The following is a 25,878-nucleotide window of genomic DNA, read 5'->3' on the forward strand; positions in this document are numbered from 1 at the left end:
TTTTTTTTTTTCCTGATGCACTCTTTAAAAAAAAATATTTCTTCTATTATTCTTGAAATTGAAAGCATAAATAATATCCTCAGCCATCAGAGGTGCTGGAATTTTTTCCCCCCTCGGATGCACTCTTTAAACCATTAAAAGACTGTGATTTTGCTTTGTGGATATTGTTGTCTCACGAATTACTTATTTTCCCCAGCAAGCTAGGTATTGTGAATAAAAGAATGAGATCACTAAGCATATTTATGCTTATGGACTAAGGAATTCAAGTCATGTGGGGATAAAGTAAACCAAAGAATTTGCAGTGATGAAGCCTTGACCTCTGAATCACATATGGGTCTTCACATATGGGAAAAGGCAGGAGTGATACAGCATGGACTCATCCTTGACACTCTTCCTGTGTCAGAGTTACATACAGATCAGCACTGAGATTGCAGTTTTCTGTTAGATGATTGTTAGTTAACAAATCTCTATTTAGGAGATTTGTACATGGAAAATACATAGGAGATACATAGGAGATAGTACATGGAAAATAAATGTTCAATAAATACATATGTCTATAAAATTATTATGTGCAAAATATTCACTTTCCCAAGTGCTTTGTTTTATGTATCACATTTAAAACTCATGACAACGTTGTAAAGAAGGCTGGTTACTTATTTTTTTCTGATAAACAAATGTGGAAACTAAGACTCAGAGAGGGTGAGTGACTCGACAGGCCCAAACTATTGATAATTAATAAAGTCAGGCCTTTTGATTCTTTGGCTATTGTATTCTCCATCTCCCCCGAAATGTCTGGTGTCTTCAACATGGAATGCCATCCTTCTCTCTTCTTAGGCTTTAAGTCACTCTTTATTTAGAATTTTTCTCAAAATTCTTCTCCAAGAGGCTGTTTCAGAAAGCCCTGACAGTTTTGCTGGTTCCAAGCCTCCCAATAATTTGTTTCTAGTATCTATTTTCTATCTATTCTATTTGGTCTCTATTTTCCATTATTTATTATCTATCATATTCCAGTATGAATTTTAGCTTTATTGGTGTGCTCTGCTATTTATTTCCCCTTCTTATCCTATGTAAATGCTCTTTATTATAAATAGTACTTTCACTATAAATAGTTTTTCACGTAGGTTCTGATTCTGTGTGTCTGGGGTCAGGTCCAGGAATCTGCATTTTAAGTAAGCACCTCAGAGGATTTTGATGCAGGCGATCCAATGATCATGCTTTCAGAAACCTTGTTCTTGAGAACTAAAAATTAGACTGTTACATACTGCATATCTATCCTTTGTTCAGTAAAAGATACATAGGTATAAAATAACTGAGTTCTTGCTCTCTTAGTGTTTACAGACTTCCAGGGGAGAAAGAGCAGAGTGCCTGCCATCTCTGACATTATATGATGACAGACCCTGTGAGTGTTATAGATAATAAATGCTATAGGAATGTAAAGAAGAAAGGCATCCCTTTTGGCCAGATTATCATGAATGGCTTCATAAAAGATAGGGGTTGAGCTAGGGTTAGAAAAAACAGTTAGGTCTCAACAAGATGGGGAAAAAAGTGGATTATTTCAAGATGTTGGAGCTGAGGGTCAAGGAAGCACTATACTTTTAGGGTATCAGTGTGTAGAATGATGTGTCTATATTGAAAAAGAGTTTGTGTAGGGACATGGCACGATTTATGCCTGGAAAGACAGCCACGAGTTAGATTGAGAAGAGCCTGGAATTGGGACTTTATTCTGTAGGTACTGGATGGTTCTTCACACATGCCAATAAGAAAATTTGGCATTTAAAAAGACTGATCTGGCAGTGACTTTGAAAGCCCTGAACTATATTTGGTGGGTTGGTTGTGCAAATTGTAAGGAAGGCTTGGTTTGAACGTTTGTGAAGGTAGATTCAACACGATCTGGAACTTGATTTGATGAGGAAGGTGTCAAAGACGCTGCTGAGGTTTGAACCTCCTTGACTAGGAGGCTTGTGTACGATTTCACCACTCAGTGAATGTAAGGAAGGAAGTATTTTAAAGTAGTGTTTGGTTTTAGATCTGGAATCCAACTTCCTACCCAAAGTTGGCATCTTCGGTACATATGCATCAGATAGTTTTGCTTAAATATATGGCAACCATTTTAATTTAGTCGAAAGGAAGAGGTCTGGGGCTCGTGGAAGAGAAATGGAGATTGGGGTCCGCCAAGCTGCAGAGAAGACAGACTGTTCAGCTCACTTATTTTTATTAAGCATCATTAACAGAAAGCGCCACACAAAGAAACTAAGATGACCAGTAGTCTCTGTCCTTAAAAAGTTTAAAATCTGGATGGAATCTACAGGGGATCCCAGTAAGAGTAAATGGCAAGCCCTCAAATCCACAAACCACAGATCAGCCAATTTGTACTCTTCCTGTTGGAGCAGCTGAAGGCCTCCGGCTGAAGAAGAGTGAAAATTAGTAGCATACTAAATTGGAAATGATAAATCTCTTCCTGCAGGGTGTGGATCTGGGAAACTCTTTTCAGTAGTGTACGCCAGACTGCCCAAACTCACGCTAGAACAGCTCTCAGGAAGTGCAGTGCTAGGGCCACCAGAGAGCTATAAATTTATCCCGTTAACTTCCAAGTGCGCGGCTTAGGGCAGGCGAGGCTCCAAGGCCCGCCCACAGAGGCCAGCACCTCGCTCTGATTGGACAAGTTCATTTCCTCGTCTTCCTCTGTGGGACTACTTCAGCCATCGATCACACTGCTTGTTCCACCCCTACCAGGCCTTTGCTCCACCCCTTTTCAGTGATGTAACACCTGGCGCTCTTTCGCGCCCCAGCCCTCAAGCCCTCCACCAGTCGCTTCAGTTCCTCATTGGCCAGTAGAGAGGGGAGGGAAGGATGGGCACAGTCTATTTTGTTCTCTAAACTCCCTCCTCTAGTTTCCCGGTCTTCTCATAGGCTGTCAGGAGCGCAATTATAGCCTGGAGCTGTCGCGCAGGCGTGCAAAGCTGATCGCTGCTGGAGGAGCACCTCCCCTCAATCATTAGAGAGTTAGTTACACTGTTGTGACGTGAGAGTGGCAACTCCGCTTGTCATCCTCATTAACGATTGGCTGTAGCCAAGGTCCATCATACAACCACGCCCCATTCCTCTGCCTAACCTCCCAGTTTCATAGCCCTTGCAGGAGGCCAAGCTTCACCCCGTTGCTGCCGCTTAGCCCTGCGATTGGCTGAGGGAGCTGGCGTGCTTTCCCACCCCCTACTCCTTCCCGGGCCTCCGAGAGGCTGGCGGGACCCCGCGGAAGTTGTCAGTCAATCTCCTCCCTCCCCATCCCCCGCGCGGTCCCTCCCCCTGGCCGCGCGCCGTAGCGCGCGCGCGCACACGCACTCACACTCCCCCCTTGCCTCTACCCAGCACCTTCTCAAGTTGTAGCGGTCGCCCGCCAGGGGTTCTCTGTGGGCTGCGGAAGGGCGCGTGGGGGAGGGGGTTCGGACTGCTCGGCGCTTCGAGGAGCGACTGTGTGTGCGCGCCCAGGGCCGGGGCGGCGGTTCACCGCCCCGGGAGATGAGGGGTTGGCGCTGACAGGGAAGAGCGGACACCGCGGCGGTGGCGACAGCGGCTCGGAGGGGACCCGCGATGGCAGCGCCTCGGGAGGAGGCTCCAGGCAGGGCGGGCTGCGCTAGCTGCGGCCACTGAGGTGCTGGCGGGCCGGCCGGCTGGCGACCCAGGCTGCAGGGACGAGAGGCGCGTTCGACGTCCGCACCCCAGCGTCCTCGCCTCAGTTGTCTAAACTTCGGGCTCCCGTCCACCAGCCGTCCGAACTCGGAGTCAACAACTTCTTCACCCCCCCTCTACCCCCGCCCTCGCCTCCGTCAGCCCCGGAGCTCGCCGCGCGTCGGGGACCAGGAACCTCCGGCGCTGAGATGTGGCCGTGAGGCGTCGGTGGGCGGCGAGGAGAAGCTCGGCGGCGCCCGGGAGCGGGAGGGCAGTGCGGCCGGGGGAACGGGGCGGAGGGGCGCGAGCTCTCGGCGCCTCTCCCCCGCCTCCTCCTCCTGCTGCTGCCCGTTCCGTGCAAGCAGCAGCCGGAGCTGCCAAGCACCAGGGCCGTGGTGATGTCGTCGTCGTCGCCGCCGCCGGCGGGGGCTGCCAGCGCCGCCATCTCGGCCTCGGAGAAAGTGGACGGCTTCACCCGGAAATCGGTGCGCAAAGCGCAGAGGCAGAAGCGCTCGCAGGGCTCGTCGCAGTTCCGCAGCCAGGGCAGCCAGCCGGAGCTGCACCCCTTGCCCCAGCTCAAAGGTAACCTCCGAGGGCGCAGCCCGGGGAGGAACGTGGGGGCTCGCCTCCGCGCCGCCAGAGTCATTTCTTTCTGGGGGTTTCTTCTGCCCAGCTGGGGCTCGGAGTGTGCGAGTCGCGTTCCCCATGCTTCCTTGGCGTCCTCCCACCCCCTTTGATTCAAACAGGTTTGCTGTTAAGAGCCTTGCTTTTCTCACTTCTGGGTTCACCTCAGCTCTTCCGGTCTTGGAGGAGGTCGGCACCCCTCCCCACCTGCGCGCTCTTTTACCTGCCCTTGCGACTGGAGCTCTCCTCTTGCGGTCCGAGGGGTAGAGTTCTTCACTCTTCTTCCCCGAGCCTTGCCCGTCCCCATCTTGCTTTAACAACCTGTCTTACGTTCCGACCTTCCCTTTCTGAGACCTGCCTCCTCTTTTCGGCCACTCTTAGCCAATCCTTTACTTTTCCAGTTATAAAGCGCCTGTACGCACTCTCTCCCTAACTTTCCTTCCCATTGATGGTTCCTAAGAGTCTTACAGACCAGGAATCCTAATGCACACACCGATTAGGAGTTACCTGGCCTTTAGATTTATCTATAAAGAAAAAGCCTAAAAAAAAAAAAAAAAAGAAAAAGCCTAAAAAATCTGACCAGTGTAGTGTCTTACTTACTGGGTCATTAGATTTAAATGTTCCCTGTAGCCCAAAGAATAGAAAGACTTAAAATACTTTATCGTCTTAGAAGATACACACGGTAAACTTGGAGAGGTGTTAAGGGATAGATAGTGTCGCTTTGCAATGGAATGGGAACTTAGTTCGCCAAGCAGTGATTCCAGGGACTTTGTAGGTTTGTACAGTAATTCAGATTGGTATCCGTGTCAATGCCTTGCAGGAGAACTTGGCACTCCTTTTGGCTCACTCCTTTTTCCCACTAGGTTTAGAGGATTAAAAAAAGAAAGAAAGAAAGAAAGAAATTGGTTCCTGGTGTTCTAGTTTATTCTTTGTGGATTACTACCTTTTAATTTTATAATTTTAATGTCTTTGCTTTTTATGAGATAGGCATCATCATGGAACAAGATGATAATGGTACTAAACATTCGAATTTTTTTTTCGACAAAAGAAACCTGATAGAAATCTAGATCATCTGTTTTGCAAGGCCAGGAAATGAAAAGTTCATACTGAAATAGATAAATGTTCAGCAGGTTTTTCTATCAGTTTGAAAAAGCTCCAGCATCCCCTTTAAGGCCAGTCTGGTTCTGATTTGTCTTTGGGCCTATGAATCCAGCCTTAGTTTGGCTAAGAGTCTAAAGAAAACCCCAGATCAAATCACAGTTGACCTGCAATAGCTCTGGAACCCCATTCAGATCCTACACTGCCCTGCCTCTTGGGGTGCTTCTAAATTAAAGACATCCCACAGCCAGAATCAAACTGACTTTTGAAAGAAGGTTTTATTTAAGATGTGTAGCCTGTGGTACTGCATTTATCATTTGCTATTTAGCATAAAAAAATTGTGAAAATTTACATAGCATAGTCAATGGTAGACCACAATGGTAGTAGGCATTGCCAAGACTAATACTTGAGTGATGTCATAGCTATAAAAGAATATCATCTTACCTATTAGGACATTGAACTACTATTCATGAATTTAAAATTTTAAACTTAACTAAAACATATTTTTCCTTTTTAATTTTTTTTCATTAAATTGGCAAATTGTTTTTGCAGTTTGAAGGTTTGGTGCTAGTGTTTTTCTTTCATGTTTCTTTAATTTGCTTTTTAGTAAGATGTTCCTTATATTGTCTTTTTTAATATAATATTTACTTATATTTAATAAAAATAATTGAATATTAGATATATGGTTGCTTCAAGCCAGGAGATGTAGTTTTAATATATTTTGTTTTTAAAAGCCTAGCAAAAATATGCAGAGTCAGTATTCATCCAGGTTTCACGGTGTATAGTTCAACAAGTTGAAGGTGTCATTGAATGTTTTATTTATAGTATTTTGCTCACTAGTAGAGAAAAAAATAAAATTGGAACTTTAGTTTTATTCTATATGTTTTACATGAAAATATAGTATTCTTTATAAGCAAAGTTACGTATTCAGGATAAATTTATGTAAATTTAATTGAAGAATAAGATTCTTACTTAGATTACCCACTAGGAAAAACTACTTGTACTCCAGATGCCAAAATGCTTGAAAAGTGGTTTTTTAAAAATTCAGTTGCTTCATTTGGTACTTTGGCAGTGTCTTTGATACCACAACGTTGAGTGCTTTTTCTGTCAGTAGTAGTTTTTTCCATTTGTGGCCTTAACAAAAACCAGTGGAAAGCCCTGTAATACATGTATGAAAGAGAATTTTTCTTCCTGCTCTGAAATATAATCTTGCTGTGGAGTGATTCAATGTCTGTGGCCATACAAAATCTTTTAAGTGTTTATGCCAACCTGCTTACGTTACACTTTGTCCACATGAATCTAAACTGGAAAGGTGCCAGCTATTTTCCTTAAAGCATGCTATGGGTAAAGAGTAACAAAATAATCCCACTTTATAATCTATAAGAAGTTATTCGTGTGAAATAATTTAGTAAGTGGGTTGCAGGATTTTAATGGTGAAAATGTTCAGAGAAAATTCTGTTTTATTACAGAAAGTATTTAAAAAACAAGCCTTGTTAAAAGGATGTTTTAAAAATGAGAAACTGTTATGTGGGTCATCAAACTTAACTGCCTTATATTTTATAACTTAAAAATTTTTTTTTTCCAAAATACTTGAAATTTCTTATGTTAGTTCTGTAAGTTCCTCTGAGAACTAGGTATTAGAAAATAAAGGTAGGAACGTTCTGTCAATCATTTTTTTCTGTATTTAAATTTTCATTAATATAGTACTTAATTTTTCTACCTTAAACTTTTCCTCTGGTAACCAACAGTTAGGAGACTTTTAACTTAAAAAAAAAATCAGTTAATTGGAAGCTTTTCAGTCTGTTTAACCTTTTTTGTGTAAGTCTCTAGAAGGATTCGTTTGGTAAAATAGTAGATGCCATACAGTTATATAACATTTAGCATTTCCAAATTATTTTGCACTTTTATTTATATTTTTAAATTATAAAAACTGTATTGCTCATAATAAGTGAAATAGTCCAAAGTTGTGTAACATCTAATCCCCGATAGCCCTTGCTTTTTCACACCTAAGGTAATATTGTGACAATCCGTAGCTCAATGTATTTTTACAAAAATTATATTTCATTGTGTTATCCCAGCAACTCTGTGCAAGACCAGTATTATTCGCAGATGAGAAAGCTGAGGCTTAAACAGCTTAGTTTCAGGCCTGTGATTACTTATCTGGATGGTGTTGCACCTGACACCGGTACCCAGGTTAAATGATTTCAGTATTTTTGCTGTTATCCTGCTTTGTGAAATTTGAGCAGTATCATAGAGTTGGGTCGTTGGGGTCAGCCCTGGGTCAAAGGTAAAATTTTAATCTTTCTGAGTTGCTTTCCTTATCTCTAAAATGGGGATAATACCTTCTATCTCCCCAGGATTTGGGGGATTAAGTGAAATAATGTAATTAGTGCCTAAAAATAGGCAAAGAATGTTAGTTCCCATTCTGTTTGATATTTGAAAATCCAGATCAAAGGTATTTTCTAAATGAAGGATTCACATAAATAGTAAACTTTGCTAGTGTACTTAATGTATAATTTGTTTATAATCAGTTTTCACATATGATTTATGTGAAATGAGGTGAAGCTGTAACATCAGCATAAGTGTGGATGTGGAAATAGGGTAGAGTGACTATTTAAAATATTGAAAGTTGTAGTTAGAAGTTTTTTATCAAGCAGAGAAGTTGAATTAGCCAGTAGAATTGTATAGATGTGCATTTCTTATGGGAGACAGCCAGTAAATGGCAAAGAACAGAATGAAACTGGCTTTTAGATTGAAGTCCCCTTCAGATGAGGTAAAGAACTTACCAAGTTTCCTCAGTTTCTTGGTTGGTATATTCTTAGAACCTGGGTCCCACTGGAGGTATTGAGTCCAGTAACAGTGGTGCTCATTTGAAGTGCTTTGCTTACCTATAGGGAAAAAAAAATTTTGTTTTTCTTGATGTATGTGGTCTTTTAGGGTATCTGGAACAAGAACAACGACACGATTTGAAATTTCATAACTAACTTAACTTTTTTGTGCTGGTGAGGGACACTACTGACTGAACTTTTAAGGTTTATAGATTTTTTTCAAAATTAATTTCATTCCATCTAAACCCAAAACCCGTTTTAGTAATTGGGGTGGCAATAAAGGAGAGTTGAAATTCATCTGAATAAGTTAAAAATGTTTGTTTACAAAGGGATATAACATTTTACCTATTTTAGGACTGTCTTCTGGAAGTAATATTATATTTCTTCTGGTAGACTTACTTTTAAATTTTTAAAAACTTTTTAAGGATATACTTCTAGAGAAATTAATATAGTGTCTGTTGCTGGCCTTCACATGAAGGAAAAACTTCCATTTAAGTCTAATTTAACATCTTCAGAATTCCTATTTAGGGTCAAATTTCTTTTTCCCCCAATGTTGTTACCTCCTCTGATTCTTAATTGAATTTTGGATCCTTTTATGAAGTGCCTGTAAAGTGAGAATCCAGTAAAATGTATTTAAGTAAAATAGTGTGATCACTGGGATAGAGTACCATCCTGTAAATAGTACACTTAAACTGTCTTCCTGTATCATTGATGAGTCACAGTTGCTTTGGGCTAGTTGTTTAACCCCTTTGACCTTCAGTTTAATCATTTTTACTTGTAAGAATAATATTTTCCCCTGCTAAAATCACAAAAATGAATTAGTCTTTAATGAGGTATTGCCTCTCTTTGGATGACAAAGACAGGTTTATCAACAAAAATCATACATTTGGGAAATAATAGATTGTGTGTTTTTACAATTTTAACTTTTTAAATTGTAAAAAGCTGGGGATATAAACTACCTTATTTTAATTTTATGTGTTTAGCAGTGTTCTCAACCCTGGCTGTGCACTTAGAGAGTTTTAAAAAACATCAGTGCCTGGGTCCTACCCTCAAGTGATTCTAAATAAATTGGTCTAAGGTAGGATGCAGGCATTTGTATTTTTGAAAGCTCCCAGGATGATTCTGATATGCAGCCAGGGTTGAGAATTACTGGTTTGGCATTATCTGTCTATTGATTTAATTCATTAATTGAGACTTTGTCCTTTTCTCTGGATACTCGCGGCTCATTACCCAGCCTATTAACATTTCCTGCCCTCACTTCACCTCGTGCTATTTACTTTTCACTCTCTTAACTTTGCTGCCCCCTATGGCTAATCAGCTACTTTCCTGAAGGGGATAGTGCTCTTGGATTCTGGAGTTTTAGGTGTGATGAGTTGATTCTATTGGATTTTACTGTAGTTATCATAATTAAAAATCAGCTATTATCCTTTGATACAAGGTGGTCACGTGTTTTTTTTTTCTCTCTGTGATTTTCAGAGCTGTGGCTGAGCTGTCAAGTAAAAATGAGAACATATGATAGCAGTTTGCCTAGTTTTAATCTCATCATTCAGGGTAGCATGATAATCCCAACCAATTTGGAATGTAAAGCTGATATTTGCTGTATGTTCACAGCATTGTTCTGCCTCTTGAAGATTTAGAACTAATATTACTAGTGTATATGTTGACTATTAGATGTTGAACAGATGAGATATTGTTGATCATAACTGTTTTTGGTCATGCCTTATATTTATTTAGCGTCAAGTAATGTTTTTCTTGTGGTTGCTTTGGCAGCACATAATACTAAAACTGAAACTATTGAAGATTAGCATGATTCCTGCCCAAGGATGACACACAGATTTGTGAAGTATTCCAGATTTTTGCAGAATAAACAGGGCATTTTAGAAAGAAAAAGAAAAAGGAAAAAGAAATGTTTTTCGTCAGAGTGTTTTTACATCTATCATCTTAATCTTGACCACAGTTTTTTACTGAAGGTAGGGCAGCAAGGACCTGGGGCCACTTATATTCCATAACTCTCTTTTGTCTTTGGCCTTTCTGCTAACCAGTTTGAATGATACCTGTATTTGTTGATTTGTTGTGCTGAGTCAGTGTCAGTTATGAAGTGATGTTCTCCCTCCAGAATGAGATGGTAAAATTTTTGTGAAAGCAGAAGTTATCTGTGTTTTCATATCCTATTATAGTACCAAATACGGTGTTCTGTGCATAATAAGTGTGGTCATGTAGGCGGAGTCACTGTTTTGATTAAGAAATTACCTGTTGGCCCTCCCTCTACACACATCCCCCGTTATTGATTATGCTTCCTTCAGTGGTGTTCTGTGCTATCTACCAGCAGATGGGTTCTCTTCTGTTTTGTGTTTTGTTTTAATATATTTGTGCGTAAATCTGATTCAAAGTTATGAATTTTGGGTTTTCAGTACCATGATAATAAATAGTAAATGTAGGTTTGAAACAAAGGATTGTTTGCTGCTGTATTTGTGCTTTGCCAGTGACTGGTTTAAGTGACGTGTAACATTATTGATAGATTTATTTCTAGGAAAAGTATTGTGTAAGGTCTGTGTGGAAAAGTAATACTGGGTTGACTTCCAGATGTGGACAACTATGTAAATATCGGGTAAACTGAAATAACTAGTTTCCAGTAATTTCTAAATTTGAGGCTCAGTCTTTATTTATAAGGATGTCCTTGAAGGAGATGAAAGGAACAGATTTTAAATATATAATTACTTTCAGTGCATTATTATGTGATAGGGAACCTAGATGCTTTACTGAAAGAGTTTTACATGACAGGCTAGGTTTATGTGAAATAAGCTCTGCTTGTCTGGGCAGGATATTCACTAATGAGCAGTTTCAAACCACTTTTTATATATATTTTTGAACTTTTCCTTGAAGGAATTTGTTTATGTGGTTTTTTCGTGTAATGGTGAATTTTAGAAATCCTGCAATTTTGATCAGATTTCTTAAAGAAATCTATTAGGATTTTTTTTTTTTGTAGTTTGCCAAATATGATAGGTTCACATTATAAAATTCAGAGAACCTATTTCTAACTTGGATACTGAAGGCAAGGGATTTCTTGGGAACTCACTCCTCCTACTGGAATGGTGATGCTAATTGCATTTACTGTAACATTATTGTGATGTTATATCTAGTTGAGCCTTCCAGTGCTGAATGGGACCTCAGAAGTCATTCTGGTTTAGCTTTCATTGGGAATGAGTTTCACTCTTGTTCTAAATAAATAGCTATCTTGTCATTTCATCAGAAAAGCTTTCTTTAAGGTAGGGAGAAGAAGTACAGGGTTTTTAAGCTCTTAGATACTCTCTCAGATTTTGCTTAGTGAGGAAACTGCATAAACGGTAGTTAAAAAGATGTTAGGTGTATGAAACTAGAATTTTTTAATGACTGGGCTTAACTTGTAGTACAGGATAATAAAATATTAAATATAGCTTTAAAAATGATACATTTTCTCTTTTTAATTGGATTTGCCTTTGATTCACACTCATTGATAATGGATATTCTAGAATTATAGCTGTTACCAGAAGATGATGATTATTTGAACTCATGGTTGATCCTGTGCCTCTAAATTGATAAAGTCAAAAGGATGAGACAGTTTTTGTCATAAGCTCTGAATTTTGATTTAGCAAAACTGGGTGTTTTTTTAAAACATAATTTTCCAAACAGACTTTTCTAAAGATAAACATCTGTTGAAGTCATAAGTAAAATAAAATATAATTTCTATAGGAATATATATTTGCTTTTTTTTTTTTTTTGTGGTACGCGGGCCTCTCACTGTTGTGGCCTCTCCCGTTGCGGAGCACAGGGTCTGGACGTGCAGGCTCAGCAGCCATGGCTCATGGGCCCAGCTGCTCCGCGGCCTGCGGGATCCCCCCGGACGGGGGCACAAACCCGTGTCCCCTGCATCGGCAGGCGGACTCCCAACCACTGCGCCACCAGGGAAGCCCCTGCTTTTTTTTTTTTAACTTGTACTACTGTTCTTCTTATAATTAGCCAGAGGAAGAAGATTTTGTTTGCCTGCTGTGAAACTAGATACATACTTTGCTTTCAAAGTCTAGTACAGAAATATTTTCCTCTTTGATGTTCATAGTGCTTAAATTTTAGGTGAACCATTGTAGAGATTAAAACTTTTACTCAGTAAAGTGAATAAAATGATGAATGCTTTTTCTTTCAAAATTAAATGTCTTTAGGGGCTTAGAGTCTGGTGGGATAAATATAGACATGTAAGCCGGTGGTTTCAATTAGAGACAAGTGCTGTGATAAGAGTAAGCAGTGAAAGCCTAGGGGAGTGTGTGAGGGACCCAACTCAGTTTTGGTATGTGAGGAGAGAGATCAGGGAAAGCTTCCTGGAGAAGGTGACAGGTAAGCTGAGACCTGAAAGGCCAGACGTGTTAGACCAAGACACATGGGTTCTAAGAGGTCCACCTAAAGGACAGTATGGGCAACCCCAGAGGTAGGTGAGCATAGCGTATGTTGGGAACTGCCAGCAATATATGTGGCCGTGATAAAGAATATTATAATAGGGAACTGGCTAGAGAAGAGACTGGAGCGACAATCAGTGTCTAGGTAACAGCCTTGATGCCATGTCCTGCACTTATTCCTGACAGTTGTGTGAAGAGTATATTGGGAGATGAGAGTGAAGAATACTAGTTAATGCTGCTGGCACAGTAATCCAGGCAAGAGATGATGGTGGCCTTATCTAAGTGGGGATAGGTGGTATCACAGGGGGACTTGGTGAGAGGGAAAAATCAATGATGATACATTTCTAACTTGTGCAACTAGATGTATGGTAGCAATTTACTGAAAGGGAAAAAGAGTGGAAGATCTGATGTGGGAGAAGACAGGGACAGGTTGTCTGTGGGACAGGTTGAAGTGCCTGTGGAAATAGAAGTGAAGAGTCTAGTAGGAAATTAGATATTTGGGTCTGGAGCTAAGTAGAAAAATCTGTGCTAAAAATAAGAATTTAGGAGCTTTAGATTAAAGGTGGCATTTGAAGAGATGCAACTGCTTACTGAAAATGTATATAGAATGAGAAGAGGGCAAGGAATACCATCATTTAGATGATGATTAAAGAAGAAGGAGCAGCAGCTTGAGTGGAAGACAGGAGAGAGTAGAGACAAGGCAGTCAAGGGAAGAAAATATGTTTTTAATTGGGAGTGGGGTGAGGCTAGTAACAGTGAGAAGAACTGCTAACAAGTCAAATAAGAATGGAAATGTTTCCATGGGTTTGGTAGTCTTCAGGCAACATTTGTGACTCTAGAGGGGTTTCAGAGGATTGATAGACTTGAAACCAGACTTCTCTAAGGAGAAATGAGGAGTGAATGGAAATTGGGAAAGCCAAGTCAGTAAGTATGGACATCTCTTTCAGGAAGCATGACAATTAAAACAAAAAAAATGTATCACTGGCTGCTGGGTGGAGAATGGATTGTAGCAGAACAAGATTTTTAGGAGGAGGATCAGTTAGGAGGTTGTTTTAATAGACTAGATGAGGCATGATGTGGCTGGGGCTAGGGTGGTAGCAGTAAAGATGGAGAGAAAGAGATGTATTCACAATATAACTAAGCTAGGACTTGTTGATGAATTGTTTGGGAGAGATGGACAGGCAAAGGTAGGAGCCAAAGATGTTTCCCAGGTGTTTTAGCTTGGACAGCTGCGTTGCATAGGTCTACCACCACTGAGAAGGAATACATTAGAAAAAGAACCAGATAAAGAGGGAAAATCCAGAGTTATATTTTAGAGATTTTAAGTTTGAGATGTCTTTTGGAAACCTAGGTATAAACATCAGATAGAATTTTGGATGTGTGAATCACAGAGTGCCCATTGGTAATTTCTATGATTTCTAAACATTCATTAAAAGATTTTCAACGGGGCTTCCCTGGTGGCGCCGATGCAGGGGATACGGGTTCGTGCCCCGGTCCGGGAAGATCCCACATGCTGCAGAGCGGCTGGGCCCGTGAGCCATGGCCACTGGGCCTGTGCGTCCGGAGCCTGTGCTCTGCAACGGGAGAGGCCACAACGGTGAGAGGCCCGCGTACCGCAAAAAAAAAAAAAGATTTTCAACGTTGTTTATTAGAAAATGTTCATAGTTTGGGATGCTGGCCACTTGGTCTTTTGGGCAAAATGGGATTATATAGTCCCCATTCAGTGGAATGTCTGTGTATAAGACATTGCGCAGTGGCAAGATGTCCTTGGTATATGTGTGAGGTAGATTACAAAATTTGTTGGGACAGGTTCATGAGTAGGGTTAGTTACTTAATTGGCTGTTTTCTGCCTTTAGACTATAAGTAAAGTGCTCCAGGACCTGAGATCCATATCTTCCTTCCCAGAATTTAGGCAGTCAGTACTTGGTTTAATATTTATTGAATGAAATAATGAAGCAAATGCTATTAAATTGATTTAAAGAAAAACACCGTTTTGTGTCATGCAGTAATTCACAAATTTATAATGATTTATAATTGAGTAATAGTTTACATACAGCCCCAAATTTAGCATTTTGTTGATGAAGAAACCAAAACAAGTCATTTATAGCTTCATCTTCTCAATTGATTCGTCCTCTGTAATATGAAACCAAGATATGTATTGTCTGCACTAAAGCAAAATTATCATGTTATTTTCTAACAGTGCAAAGGAGAAATATTTGTAGTTGAGAGCCTTACAAGAGAGATAATGATTTCTTTTAGGTCCTGGGCAGGTACTGAAAGTAGGTTTTTCTAAGACCCTGTAAAGCAGAGGATCTTTATTTTTTAAATTCTTCTGGTATAAAAATGCTTCATTGATCTTTGCAGGTCTCCCTTTTAGCACAATTCTTCCCTTTTTTAAAGTAATGTAAAGTTTTTCTGAAGAAGAAATTGGAGAACAGTTGTTTTATGAATGAGTACTGAGAAACAAGATGAAATGAACTTTTAATCACTCAGCACATTTGTGTCAGAGCTAGATTTATAATTTGGAGTCTACTCACTTAAAGTTATAATGATATGTAATTAACAGCTTTGAGGAATTATGGAATTATTATGGAATATCAAGACTGATTAGATTCTACTTATTTTTGCTTCTCTGTTCTATACACAAGCTATGTACACACAGTTTTTGAAAACTTTTTTTTTTTAAACTATGACCACATTAACATAGCACTGTCTTTCTGATCATTATTTCCCAATTCAAGGGAGGAAAATAAATTGGGGCAAGATAACTGAGACTTGGATATAAAAGTCATTTGGGCCAATTCATCTATCACTCTACTGATTTTATTCTCCTGAAAACTGAGAAAAACTGAAATTAGACAATATGTCATCTCTCTAAGTAGTTTTCTACATACATTTGTGACTAAATTTGAATCCAAAGTGGAAATAAAGTAGCAGATGTAACAATGAAATGCTTTTAAGGTGCATTTAATTTTCACAGTCGTATTTCCTTCATAGGAAATTTCTATCATTCATGTAGGAGAGGTAAAAATAACCCAGGTTTTACTTAGCTACCAGATACCCAGGCACTGATTTTGGTATTTCATATATTTTGATAATTCTGTTTTTAATTTGAACCACCTGTATAAGCTTACACATAATCATATTTTGATATTTTGAGAACTTCTTTTTTTTAAAAAAAGATCTAGAAAAGTAGCTTCTCCTGTGGAATAGGAATGACTATTTTAGGATACAGTACTTGCTGTGAGTCATGAGTGAGTCTCAGTTTTCATGGTTTTCTAAAATAAAGTCATTTAAAGACTATGCAGTGAGAAATGTCATATTCTTAACTACCCTATTTCTTGTATAATGGCTTTATTATTTTTGTAAAAACTTACAGACTCACTCTTAAAGACAAGTCAATAGAAAGTAAAAATCCGCAGGCAGAGGAAACTTCTAAAATTTTGAACATCTTCCTATATTTTCCCATTAGTGAGATCATATAATGTATGTTGTTCTATAACCCATTACTTTCACTTTAATAGAATACTATAAATAGCATGTTTCTGAAAGAAAAAAATTAAAATCTAGAATTGTTTCTGATTAAACTTTATTTTTGGAAATACTGAGTCAAATCATTTTAAACCTTGATTATGAAAATTCCTTATGTTAAAAGGAGAGGAAATAACTTCTAAGAGTACTGTTGTTTAATTTTGGGGAGATTATACATGGATCTCCTAGAAAATCTGATTAAAGAAATCCATCATCTCAGAAAATATCATATACAATATTTTGTATATAATTTCAGGGTCCTTGGATTTGCAGCACCACCGCCATGCTGAAGCCCGTCTCTGGTCAGATGGAGGAGGGAAGTGGGTGGGTTGTTTTGTGGCCCTTAGGCCCTGCCCTAGAGACTTGAACCACCTTGTTAAAGTAGGTAATCCTTTTCCTAACACAGTAGCAGGTGTTTCTTAGGAGTTGCAGGTAGAGTTAGCTGCAAGATGGAACCTCATCACAGCTATGGAAACCATCTATAAAGATCTGTTTTAAAACACTTCTTGTTCCCCAAGGGTCCCAAATGAAACAAAGATGCTTCTAAAAAACCTTTATTTAATGAATAGATTTTATATTCAAATTGAATTAAACAGATGACACAATATTCCATTTATTCTTCTAGGAGACTGTTTTTCAGTATTCTGCTTCTCAAGGTTCTACATTCCAAGAAATCCATATAACATGCCCCACCAGCTCATCTTCATTTCTTGTTCTTATCTTCTTTAAAGTGTTTTCTTTTTTGCGGTACGTGGGCCTCTCACTGTTGTGGCCTCTCCAGTTGCGGAGCACAGGCTCCGGACGCGCAGGCTCAGCGGCCATGGCTCACGGGCCCAGCCACTCTGCGGCATGTGGGATCTTCCCGGACCGGGGCACGAACCCGTGTCCCCTGCATCGGCAGGCGGACTCTCAACCACTGCGCCACCAGGGAAGCCCCTTTAAAGTGGTTTTGATAACAAGAGGAAACATAATTTTTTGAAATAAAAATTGAACAGTATATTTTAACCCTTTTGTAGTGTAGTAGTTGTGAATGTATTTGTATTTGAATGGTAATTGAGTAAAGCATGTAAATATTTATGCTTTTTAAAGTTTTAGATAGTATTCTAGGGGTTTTCTTAAAATGGTATAATTTGTATATTAGAATGCATTATCAAACTGGTAGGGTTCATGTATTCAAATTCCTAAGATGTGATAGCTACAATTTTTCCCACCATTTTCAATTTTAATGAAATCATAGACCCTTACCTAAGTCATATTTAGTTACAATGCTGTGAATCATTTGTTAATAAACGTTTCCATTGTTACCTTATAAAAGCTTGATCCTCTGAAGTTTCAAATAAAAGCTGATTTTAGACTCTTAGTTATTAATGTTCTAGGGGTATTGCCAAAAAAAGCTGCATGTCCTATATTCTGTGCCAGTTTCTTAAATTAGAATCTTGGATTGCATCCTCAGCGTGTCACTGTAGTGGTATTGCTGGGTTGCTATGATACGGTGCTTGTTCTGTAATTTGTAGCACGAATCTTATATGAGAGCCTACTTTAGATTTCAAGTATGTGAGCAACAGTAATAGGGAATATGTTATCTTTTTTCTTTAAGGAAAATTATACCTATAAAACTTATTTCTATTACAAATTATGATATCTAGTACTTCAAACTATTCTTAGATGTAAAATAGAGGATTAACAATGAACAACTTGAAGTAATTTGGTTATCCCTAAGAAGTTTAGTTTATCAAATTGACTTTTATGAAAATGGACAAGAAATGGAAGGCTTTATGATAATGAATATTTTAAAATTTTAGTGTTCTTGATATTTGAGGTCTTGAGAGAAACGAATATAGACTAGATTTTCTGGTAAGATTCATTTGAGACAGTACCAGCAAAACTATATTACAAGGGAAAACTCAAAATTATCTTCCTGTACTGAATTTAATATTTTTTTATTCAATGAACTGTTATTAAAACCAATACTACATAGCCATGTTAATAAACTATTATTATTATCTCTTTTTAAAAAAATTTTATTGAAGTATAGTTGATTTACAAGGTTGTGTTAATTTCCGCTGTACAGCAAAGTGAGTCAGTTATACATATATATATTCTTTTTCATTATGGTTTTTTTTTTTTGAAGTACGCGGGCCTCTCACTGTTGTGGCCTCTCCTGTTGCGGAGCACAGGCTCCGGACGCGCAGGCTCAGCGGCCATGGCTCACGGGCCCAGCCGCTTCGCTGCATGTGGGATCTTCCCAGACCAGGGCACAAACCCGTGTCCTCTGCACGCGCAGGCGGACTCTCAACCACTGTGCCACCAGGGAAGCCCCATTATGGTGTTTTTTTTTTTTTTTTTTTAATTTTTCCGAATGCGCAGGCTCAGCGGCCATGGCTCATGGGCCCAGCTGCTCTGCGGCATGTGGGATCTTCCCGGACCGGGGCACGAACCCGTGTCCCCTGCATTGGCAGGCGGACTCTCAACCACTGCGCCACCAGGGAAGCCCCCTGGTTTTTTTTTTTAACATCTTTATTGGAGTATAATTGCTTTACACTGGTGTGTTAGTTTCTGCTTTATAACAAAGTGAATCAGTTATACATATACATATGTCCCCATATCTCCTCCCTCTTGCATCTCCCTCCCTCCCACCCTCCCTATCCCACCCCTTTAGGTGGTCACAAAGCACCGGAGCGGATCTCCCTGTGCTATGCGGCTGCTTCCCACTAGCTAGCTAGCTGTTTTATGTTTGGTAGTGTATATATGTCCATGCCACTCTCTCACTTTGTCCCGACTTACCCTTCCCCCTCCCTGTATCCTCAAGTCCATTCTCTAGTAGGTCTGCATCTTTATTCCCATCTTGCCCCTAGGTTCTTCATGACCTTTTTTTTTTTTTTTTGATTCCATATATATGTGTTAGCATACTGTATTTGTCTTTCTCTTTCTGACTTACTTCACTCTGTATGACAGACTCTAGGTCCATCCACATCACTACAAATAACTCAGTTTCGTTCCTTTTTACGGCTGAGTAATATTCCATTGTATATATATGCCACATCTTCTTTACCCATTCATCTGTCAATGGACACTTAGGTTGCTTCCATGTCCTGGCTATTGTAAATAGAGCTGCAATGAACATTTTGGTACATGACTTTTTTGAATTATGGTTTTCTTAGGGTATATGCCCAGTAGTGGGATTGCCGGGTCATATGGTAGTTCTATTTTTAGTTTTTTAAGGAATGTCCGTACTGTTCTCCGTGGTGGCTGTATCAATATACATTCCCACCAACAGTGCAAGAGGGTTCCCTTTTCTCCACACCCTCTCCAGCATTTATTTGTAGATTTTTTGATGATGGCCGTTCTGATGGGTGTGAGACGATATCTCATTGTAGTTTTGATTTGCATTTCTCTAATGATTAATGATGTTGAGCATTCTTTCATATGTCTGTTGGCAATCTGTCTATCTTCTTTGGAGAAATGTCTATTTAGGTCTTCTGCCCATTTTTGGATTGGGTTGTTTGTTTTTTTAATGTTGGGCTGCATGAGCTACTTGTAAATTTTGGAGATTAATCCTTTTTCAGTTGCTTCATATACAAATATTTTCTCCCATTCTGAAGGTTGTCTTTTCGTCTTGTTTATGGTTTTCTTTGCTGTGCAAAAGCTTTTAAGTTTCATTAGGTCCCATTTATTTTTGTTTTTATTTCCATTTCTCTAGGAGGTGGGTCAAAAAGGATCTTGCTGTGATTTATGTCATAGAGTGTTCTGCCTGTGTTTTCCTCTAAGAATTGTTTTTGTTTTTGTTTTTGCGGTACGCGGGCCTCTCACTGTTGTGGCCTCTCACTGTTGTGGCCTCTCCCGTTGCGGAGCACAGGCTCCGGACGTGCAGGCTCAGCGACCATGGCTCACGGGCCCAGCCGCTCTGCGACATGTGGGATCTTCCCAGACCGGGGCACGAACCCATGTCCCCTGCATCGGCAGGTGGACTGTCAACCACTGCGCCACCAGGGAAGCCCTCCTCTAAGAGTTGGATGGTGTCTGGCCTTACATTTAGGTCTTTAATCCATTTTGACTTTATTTTTGTGTATGGTGTTAAGGAGTGTTCTAATTTCATTCTTTTACATGTAGCTGTCCAGTTTTCCCAGCACCACTTATTGAAGAGGCTGTCTTTTCTCCACTGTATATTCTTGCCTCCTTTATCAAAGATAAGGTGACCATATGTGTGTGGGTTTATCTCTGGACTTTCTATCCTGTTCCATTGATCTACATTTCTGTTTTTGTGCCAGTACCATACTGTCTGGATTACTGTAGCTTTGTAGTATAGTCTGAAGCCAGGGAGCCTGATTCCTCCAGCTCCGTTTTTCTTTCTCAAGATTGCTTTGGCTATTTGGGGTCTTTTGTGTTTCCATACAAATTGTGAAATTTTTTGTTCTAGTTCTGTGAAAAATGCCAGTGGTAGTTTGATAGGGATTGCATTGAATCTGTAGATTGCCTTGGGTAGTATAGTCATTTTCACAATGTTAATTCTTCCAATCCAAGAACATGGTATATCTCTCCATCCATTTGTATCATCTTTAATTTCTTTCATCAGTGTCTTATAATTTTCTGCATACTGGTCTTTTGTCTCCTTAGGTAGGTTTATTCCTAGATATTTTATTCTTTTTGTTGCAGTGGTAAATGGGAGTGTTTTCTTAATTTCACTTTCAGATTTCTCATCATTAGTGTATAGGAATGCACTAGGAAGGAAATTTCTTTCCTTCTGCTAACTTTGGGGTTTTTTTGGTTCTTCTTTCTCTAGTTGCTTTAGGTGTAAGGTTAGGTTGTTTATTTGAGATGTTTCTTTTTTCTTAAGATAGGATTGTATAGTTATAAACTTCCCTCTTAGAACTGCTTTTCCTGCATCCCATAGGTTTTGGGTCGTCGTGTTTGCATTGTCATTTGTTTCTAGGTATTTTTTGATTTCCTCTTTGATTTCTTCAGTGATCTCTTGGTTGTTAAGTAGTGTGTTGTTTAGCCTCCATGTCTTTGTAATTTCTTACAGGTTTCGTCCTGTAATTGATATCTAGTCTCATAGCATTGTGGTCGGGAAAGATTCTTGATACGATTTCAATTTTCTTAAATTTACCAAGGCTTGATATGTGACCCAAGATATGATCTATCCTGGAGAATGTTCCATGAGCACTTGAGAAGAATGTGTATTCTGTTGTTTTTGTATGGAATGTCCTATAAATATCAATTAAGTCCATCTTGTTTAATGTATCATTTAAAGCTTGTGTTTCCTTATTTATTTTCATTTTGGATAATCTGTCCATTGGTGAAAGTGGGGTGTTAAAGTCCCCTACTATGATTGTGTTACTGTCGATTTCCCCTTTTATGGCTGTTAGTATTTGCCTTATGTATTGAGGTGCTCCTATGTTGGGTGCATAAATATTTACAATTGTTATATCTTCTTCTTGGATTGATCCCTTGATCATTATGTATTGTCTTTCTTTGTCGCTTGTCATAGTCTCTGTTTTAAAGTCTATTTTGTCAGATATGAGAATTGCTACTCCAGCTTTCTTTTGATTTCCATTTGCATGGAATATCTTTTTCCTTCCCCTCACTTTCAGTCTGTATGTGTCCCTAGGTCTGAAGTGGTTCTCTTGTAGACAGCATATAGATGGGTCTTGTTTTTGTATCCATTCAGCCAGTCTGTGTCTTTTGGTTGGAGCATTTAATGCGTTTACATTTAAATATCAATATGTCTGTTCCTATTACCATTTTCTTAATTGTTTTGGGTTTATTATTGTAGGTCTTTTCCTTCTCTTGTGTTTCCTGCCTAGAGAAGTTCCTTTAGCATTTGTTGTAAAGCTGGTTTGGTGGTGCTGAATTCTCTTAGCTTTTGCTTGTCTGTAAAGGTTTTTATTTCTCCGTCAAATCTGAATGAGATCCTTGCTGGGTAGAGTAATCTTGCTTGTAGGTTTTTCTCCTTCATCACTTTAAATATGTCCTGCCATTCCCTTCTGGCTTTCAGAGTTTCTGCTGAAAGATCAGCTGTAAACCTTATGGGGATTCCCTTGTGTGTTATTTGTTGTTTTTCCCTTGCTGCTTTTAACGTTTGTTCTCTGTATTTAATTTTTGATAGTTTGATTAATATGTGTCTTGGCGTATTTATCTTTGGATTTATCCTATATGGGACTCTATGCTTCCTGGACTTGATTAACTATTTCCTTTCCCATATTAGGGAAGTTTTCAACTATAACCTCTTCAAATATATTCTCAGTCCCTTTCTTTTTCTCTTCTTCTGGGACCCATATAATTCGAATGTTGGTACGTTTAATGTTGTCCCAGAGGTCTCTGAGACTGTCCTCAATTCTTTTCATTCTTTTTTCTTTAATCTGCTCTGCAGTAGTTATTTCCACTATTTTATCTTCCAGGTCACTTATCTGTTCTTCTGCCTAAGTTATTCTGCTATTGATCCCTTCTAGAGAATTTTTTTTTAATTTATTTTTTTGAAGTACGCGGGCCTCTCACTGTTGTGGCCTTTCCCATTGGAGAGCACAGGTTCCGGACGCGCAGGCTCAGCGGCCATGGCTCACGGGCCCAGCCGCTCCGCGGCATGTGGGATCTTCCCAGACCAGGGCATGAACCCCTGTCCCCTGCATCAGCAGGCAGACTGTCACCCACTGCGTCACCAGGAAAGCCCTTATAGAGAATATTTAATTTCATTTATTGTGTTGTTCATCACTGTTTGTTTGCTGTTTAGTTCTACTAGTTCCTTGTTAAACGTTTCTTTTATTTTCTCCATTCTATTTCGAAGATTTTGGATCATCTTTACCATCATTATTCTGAATCCTTTTTCAGGTAGACTGCCTATTTCCTCTTCACTTGTTAGGTCTGGTGGGTTTTTGCCTTGCTTCTTCATCTGCTTTGTGTTTCTCTGTCTTGTCACTTTGCTTAACTTACTGTGTTTGGGGTCTCCTTTTCGCAGGCTGCACGTTCATAGTTCCCGTTGTTTTTGGTGTCTATTCCCAGTGGCTAAGGTTGGTTCAGTGCGTTGTGTAGGCTTCCTGGTGGAGGGGCCTAGTGCCTGTTTTCTGGTGGGTGAGGCTGGATCTTGTCTTTCTGGTGGGCAGGTCCACGTCTGGTGGTGTGTTTTAGGGTGTCTGTGGCCTTATTATGGTTTTAGGCAGCCTCTGTGCTAATGGATGGGGTTTTTCCTGTCTTGCTAGTTGTTTGGCGTAAGATGTCCAGCACTGTAGCTTGCTGGTTTGAGTGGAGCTGGGTCTTGGCGTTGAGATGGAGATCTCTGGGAGATTTTTGCCGTTTGATATTACATGGAGCTGGGAGGTGTCTTGTGGACCAGTGTCCTAAACGTGGCTCTCCCGCCTCAGTGGCACAGCCCTGACACCTGGCTGGAACACCAAGAACCTGTCCTCCACACGGCTCAGAATAAAAGGGAGAAAAGGAAGAAAGAAAGAAGATAAAATAAAGTAGTTAAAATAAAAAATAATTATTAAGAAAAAAAAATTTTTAAGTAATTAAAAAAACCCCAAAACGGACAGACAGAATCTTAGGACAAATGGTAAAAGCAAAACTATACAGACAGAATCACACACAGAAGCATACACATACACACTCACAAAAAGAGAAAAAGGGGAAAAAATATATATATCATTGCTCCCAACGTCCACCTCCTCAATTTGGGGTGATTCGTTGTCTATTCAGGTATTCCAGAGATGCAGGGTACATCAAGTTGATTGTGGAGGTTTAATCTGCTGCTCCTGAGGCTGCTGAGATTTCCCTTTCTCTTATTTGTTTGCACAGCTCCCACGGTTCAGCTTTGCATTTGGACCTACCTCTGCGAGTAGGTCACCTGAGGGCATCTGTTCCCTCTCAGACAGGATGGGGTTAAAGGAGCAGCTGATTCGGGGGCTCTGGCTCACTCAGGCCAGGGGGAGGGAGGGGTACGGATGCGGGGCGAGCCTGCAGTGGCAGAGGCCGGCGTGATGTTGCACCAGCCCGAGGTGCGCCGTGTGTTCTCCTGGGGAAGTTGTCCCTGGATCCCGGGACCCTGGCAGTGGCGGGCTGCACAGGCTCCCTGGAAGGGAGGTGTGGAGCGGGACCTGTGCTCGCACACAGGCTTCTTGGTGGCAGCAGCAGCAGCCTTAGCGTCTCATGCCCGTCTCTGGGGTCTGCGCTGATAGCCACGGCTCGCGCCCGTCTCTGGAGCTCCTTTAAGCGGCGCTCTTAATCCCCTCTCCTCGCGCACCAGGAAACAAAGAGGCAAGAAAAAGTCTCTTGCCTCTTAGGCAGGTCCAGGCTTTTCCCCGGACTCCCTCCCAGCTAGCTGTGGTGCACTAGCCCCCTTCAGGCTGTGTTCATGCAGCCAGCCCCGGTCCTCTCCCTGGGATCCGACCTCTGAAGCCCGAGCCACAGCTCCCAGCTCCCGCCCGCCACGGCGGGTGAGCAGACAAGCTTCTCGGGCTGGTGAGTGCTGGTCGGCACCGATCCTCTGTGCGGGAATGTCTCCACTGTGCCCTCCGCACCACTGTTGCTGCGCTCTCCTCCGTGGCTCCAAAGCTTCCCCCACTCCACCACCCGCAGTCTCTGCCCACGAAGGGGCTTCCTAGTGTGTGGAAACCTTGCCTCCTTCACAGCTCCCTCCCCGAGGTGCAAGTCCCATCCCGGTTCTTTTGTCTCTGTTTTTTCTTTTTTCTTTTGCCCTACCCAGGTACCTAGTGAGTTTCTTGCCTTTTGGGAAGTCTGAGGTCTTCTGCCAGCGTTCAGTGCGTGTTCTGTAGGAGTTGTTCCACATGTAGATGTATTTCTGATGTATATGTGGGGAGGAAGGTGATCTCCGCGTCTTACTCTTCTGCCATCTTGAAGCTCTCCTCCTCCATTATGGTTTATCACAGGATATTGACTATAGTTTCCTGTACTATACAATAGGACTTTGTTGTTTATCCATCCTATATATAATAGTTTGCGTCTGCTAATCCCAAACTCCCAATCCTTCCCTCCCCAACTCGTCCCTCCCTCTTGGCAAATACAAGTCAGTTCTCTATGTCTGTGAGTCTATTTCTGTTTTGTAGATATGTTCATTTGTGTCATAGTTTAGATTCTGCATACAAGTGATATCATACGGTATTTGTCTTTGTCTTTCTGACATGCTTTGCTTAGTATGATAATCTCTAGGTCCATCCATATTGCTGCAAATGGCATTATTTCATTCTTTTTTATGGCTGAGTAATATTCCATTGTCTTCTTTATCCATTCATCTGTTAGTGGAGATTCAGGTTGTTTCCGTGTCTTGGCTATTGTAAATAGTGCTTCTATGAACATTTATAGTTATGCCCAGGAGTGGGATTGCTGGATCATGTGGCATTCCTAGTTTTTTGAGGAGCCTCCATACTGTTTTCCATAGTGGCTTCACCAGTTTACATTCCCAACAGTGTAAGAGGGTTCCCTTTTCTCCACACCTTCTCCAACATTTATTATTTGTAGACTTTTTAATGATGGCCATTCTGACCAGTATGAGGTGGTACCTCACTGTAGTTTTGATTTGCATTTCTCTGAAAATTAGCGATGTGCCTTTCGGCCATCTGTATGTTGTCTTTGGAGAAATGTCTAGGTGTTCTGCCCATTTTTCAATTGGGTTGCTTTTTTTTGTTGTTATTGAATTGTAGGATCTGTTTGTTTGTTTTGGAAATTAAGCCCTTGTCAGTTGCGTCATTTGCTAATAT

General features: G+C 40.3%; 1 protein-coding gene and 1 pseudogene across 1 annotated transcript in view; both read left to right on the forward strand.

Moving 5' to 3' along the window:
* The first annotated feature begins 3,341 nt into the window (after positions 1 to 3,341).
* The window catches only part of PPP2R5A (protein phosphatase 2 regulatory subunit B'alpha), a 95,710-nt gene continuing 73,173 nt past the window's right edge, over positions 3,342 to 25,878 (forward strand). Inside the window, exon 1 of the mRNA XM_030872966.3 lies at positions 3,342 to 4,248. Within this exon, the coding sequence (XP_030728826.1) occupies positions 4,065 to 4,248 (184 nt within the window). The 5' untranslated portion in view covers positions 3,342 to 4,064. The remainder of the gene's footprint in view (positions 4,249 to 25,878) is intronic.
* LOC115861888 (U6 spliceosomal RNA) lies at positions 9,975 to 10,074 on the forward strand (annotated as a pseudogene).

Source organism: Globicephala melas, chromosome 1 (assembly GCF_963455315.2).
Source record: "Globicephala melas chromosome 1, mGloMel1.2, whole genome shotgun sequence".
Classification (NCBI taxonomy): domain Eukaryota; kingdom Metazoa; phylum Chordata; class Mammalia; order Artiodactyla; family Delphinidae; genus Globicephala; species Globicephala melas.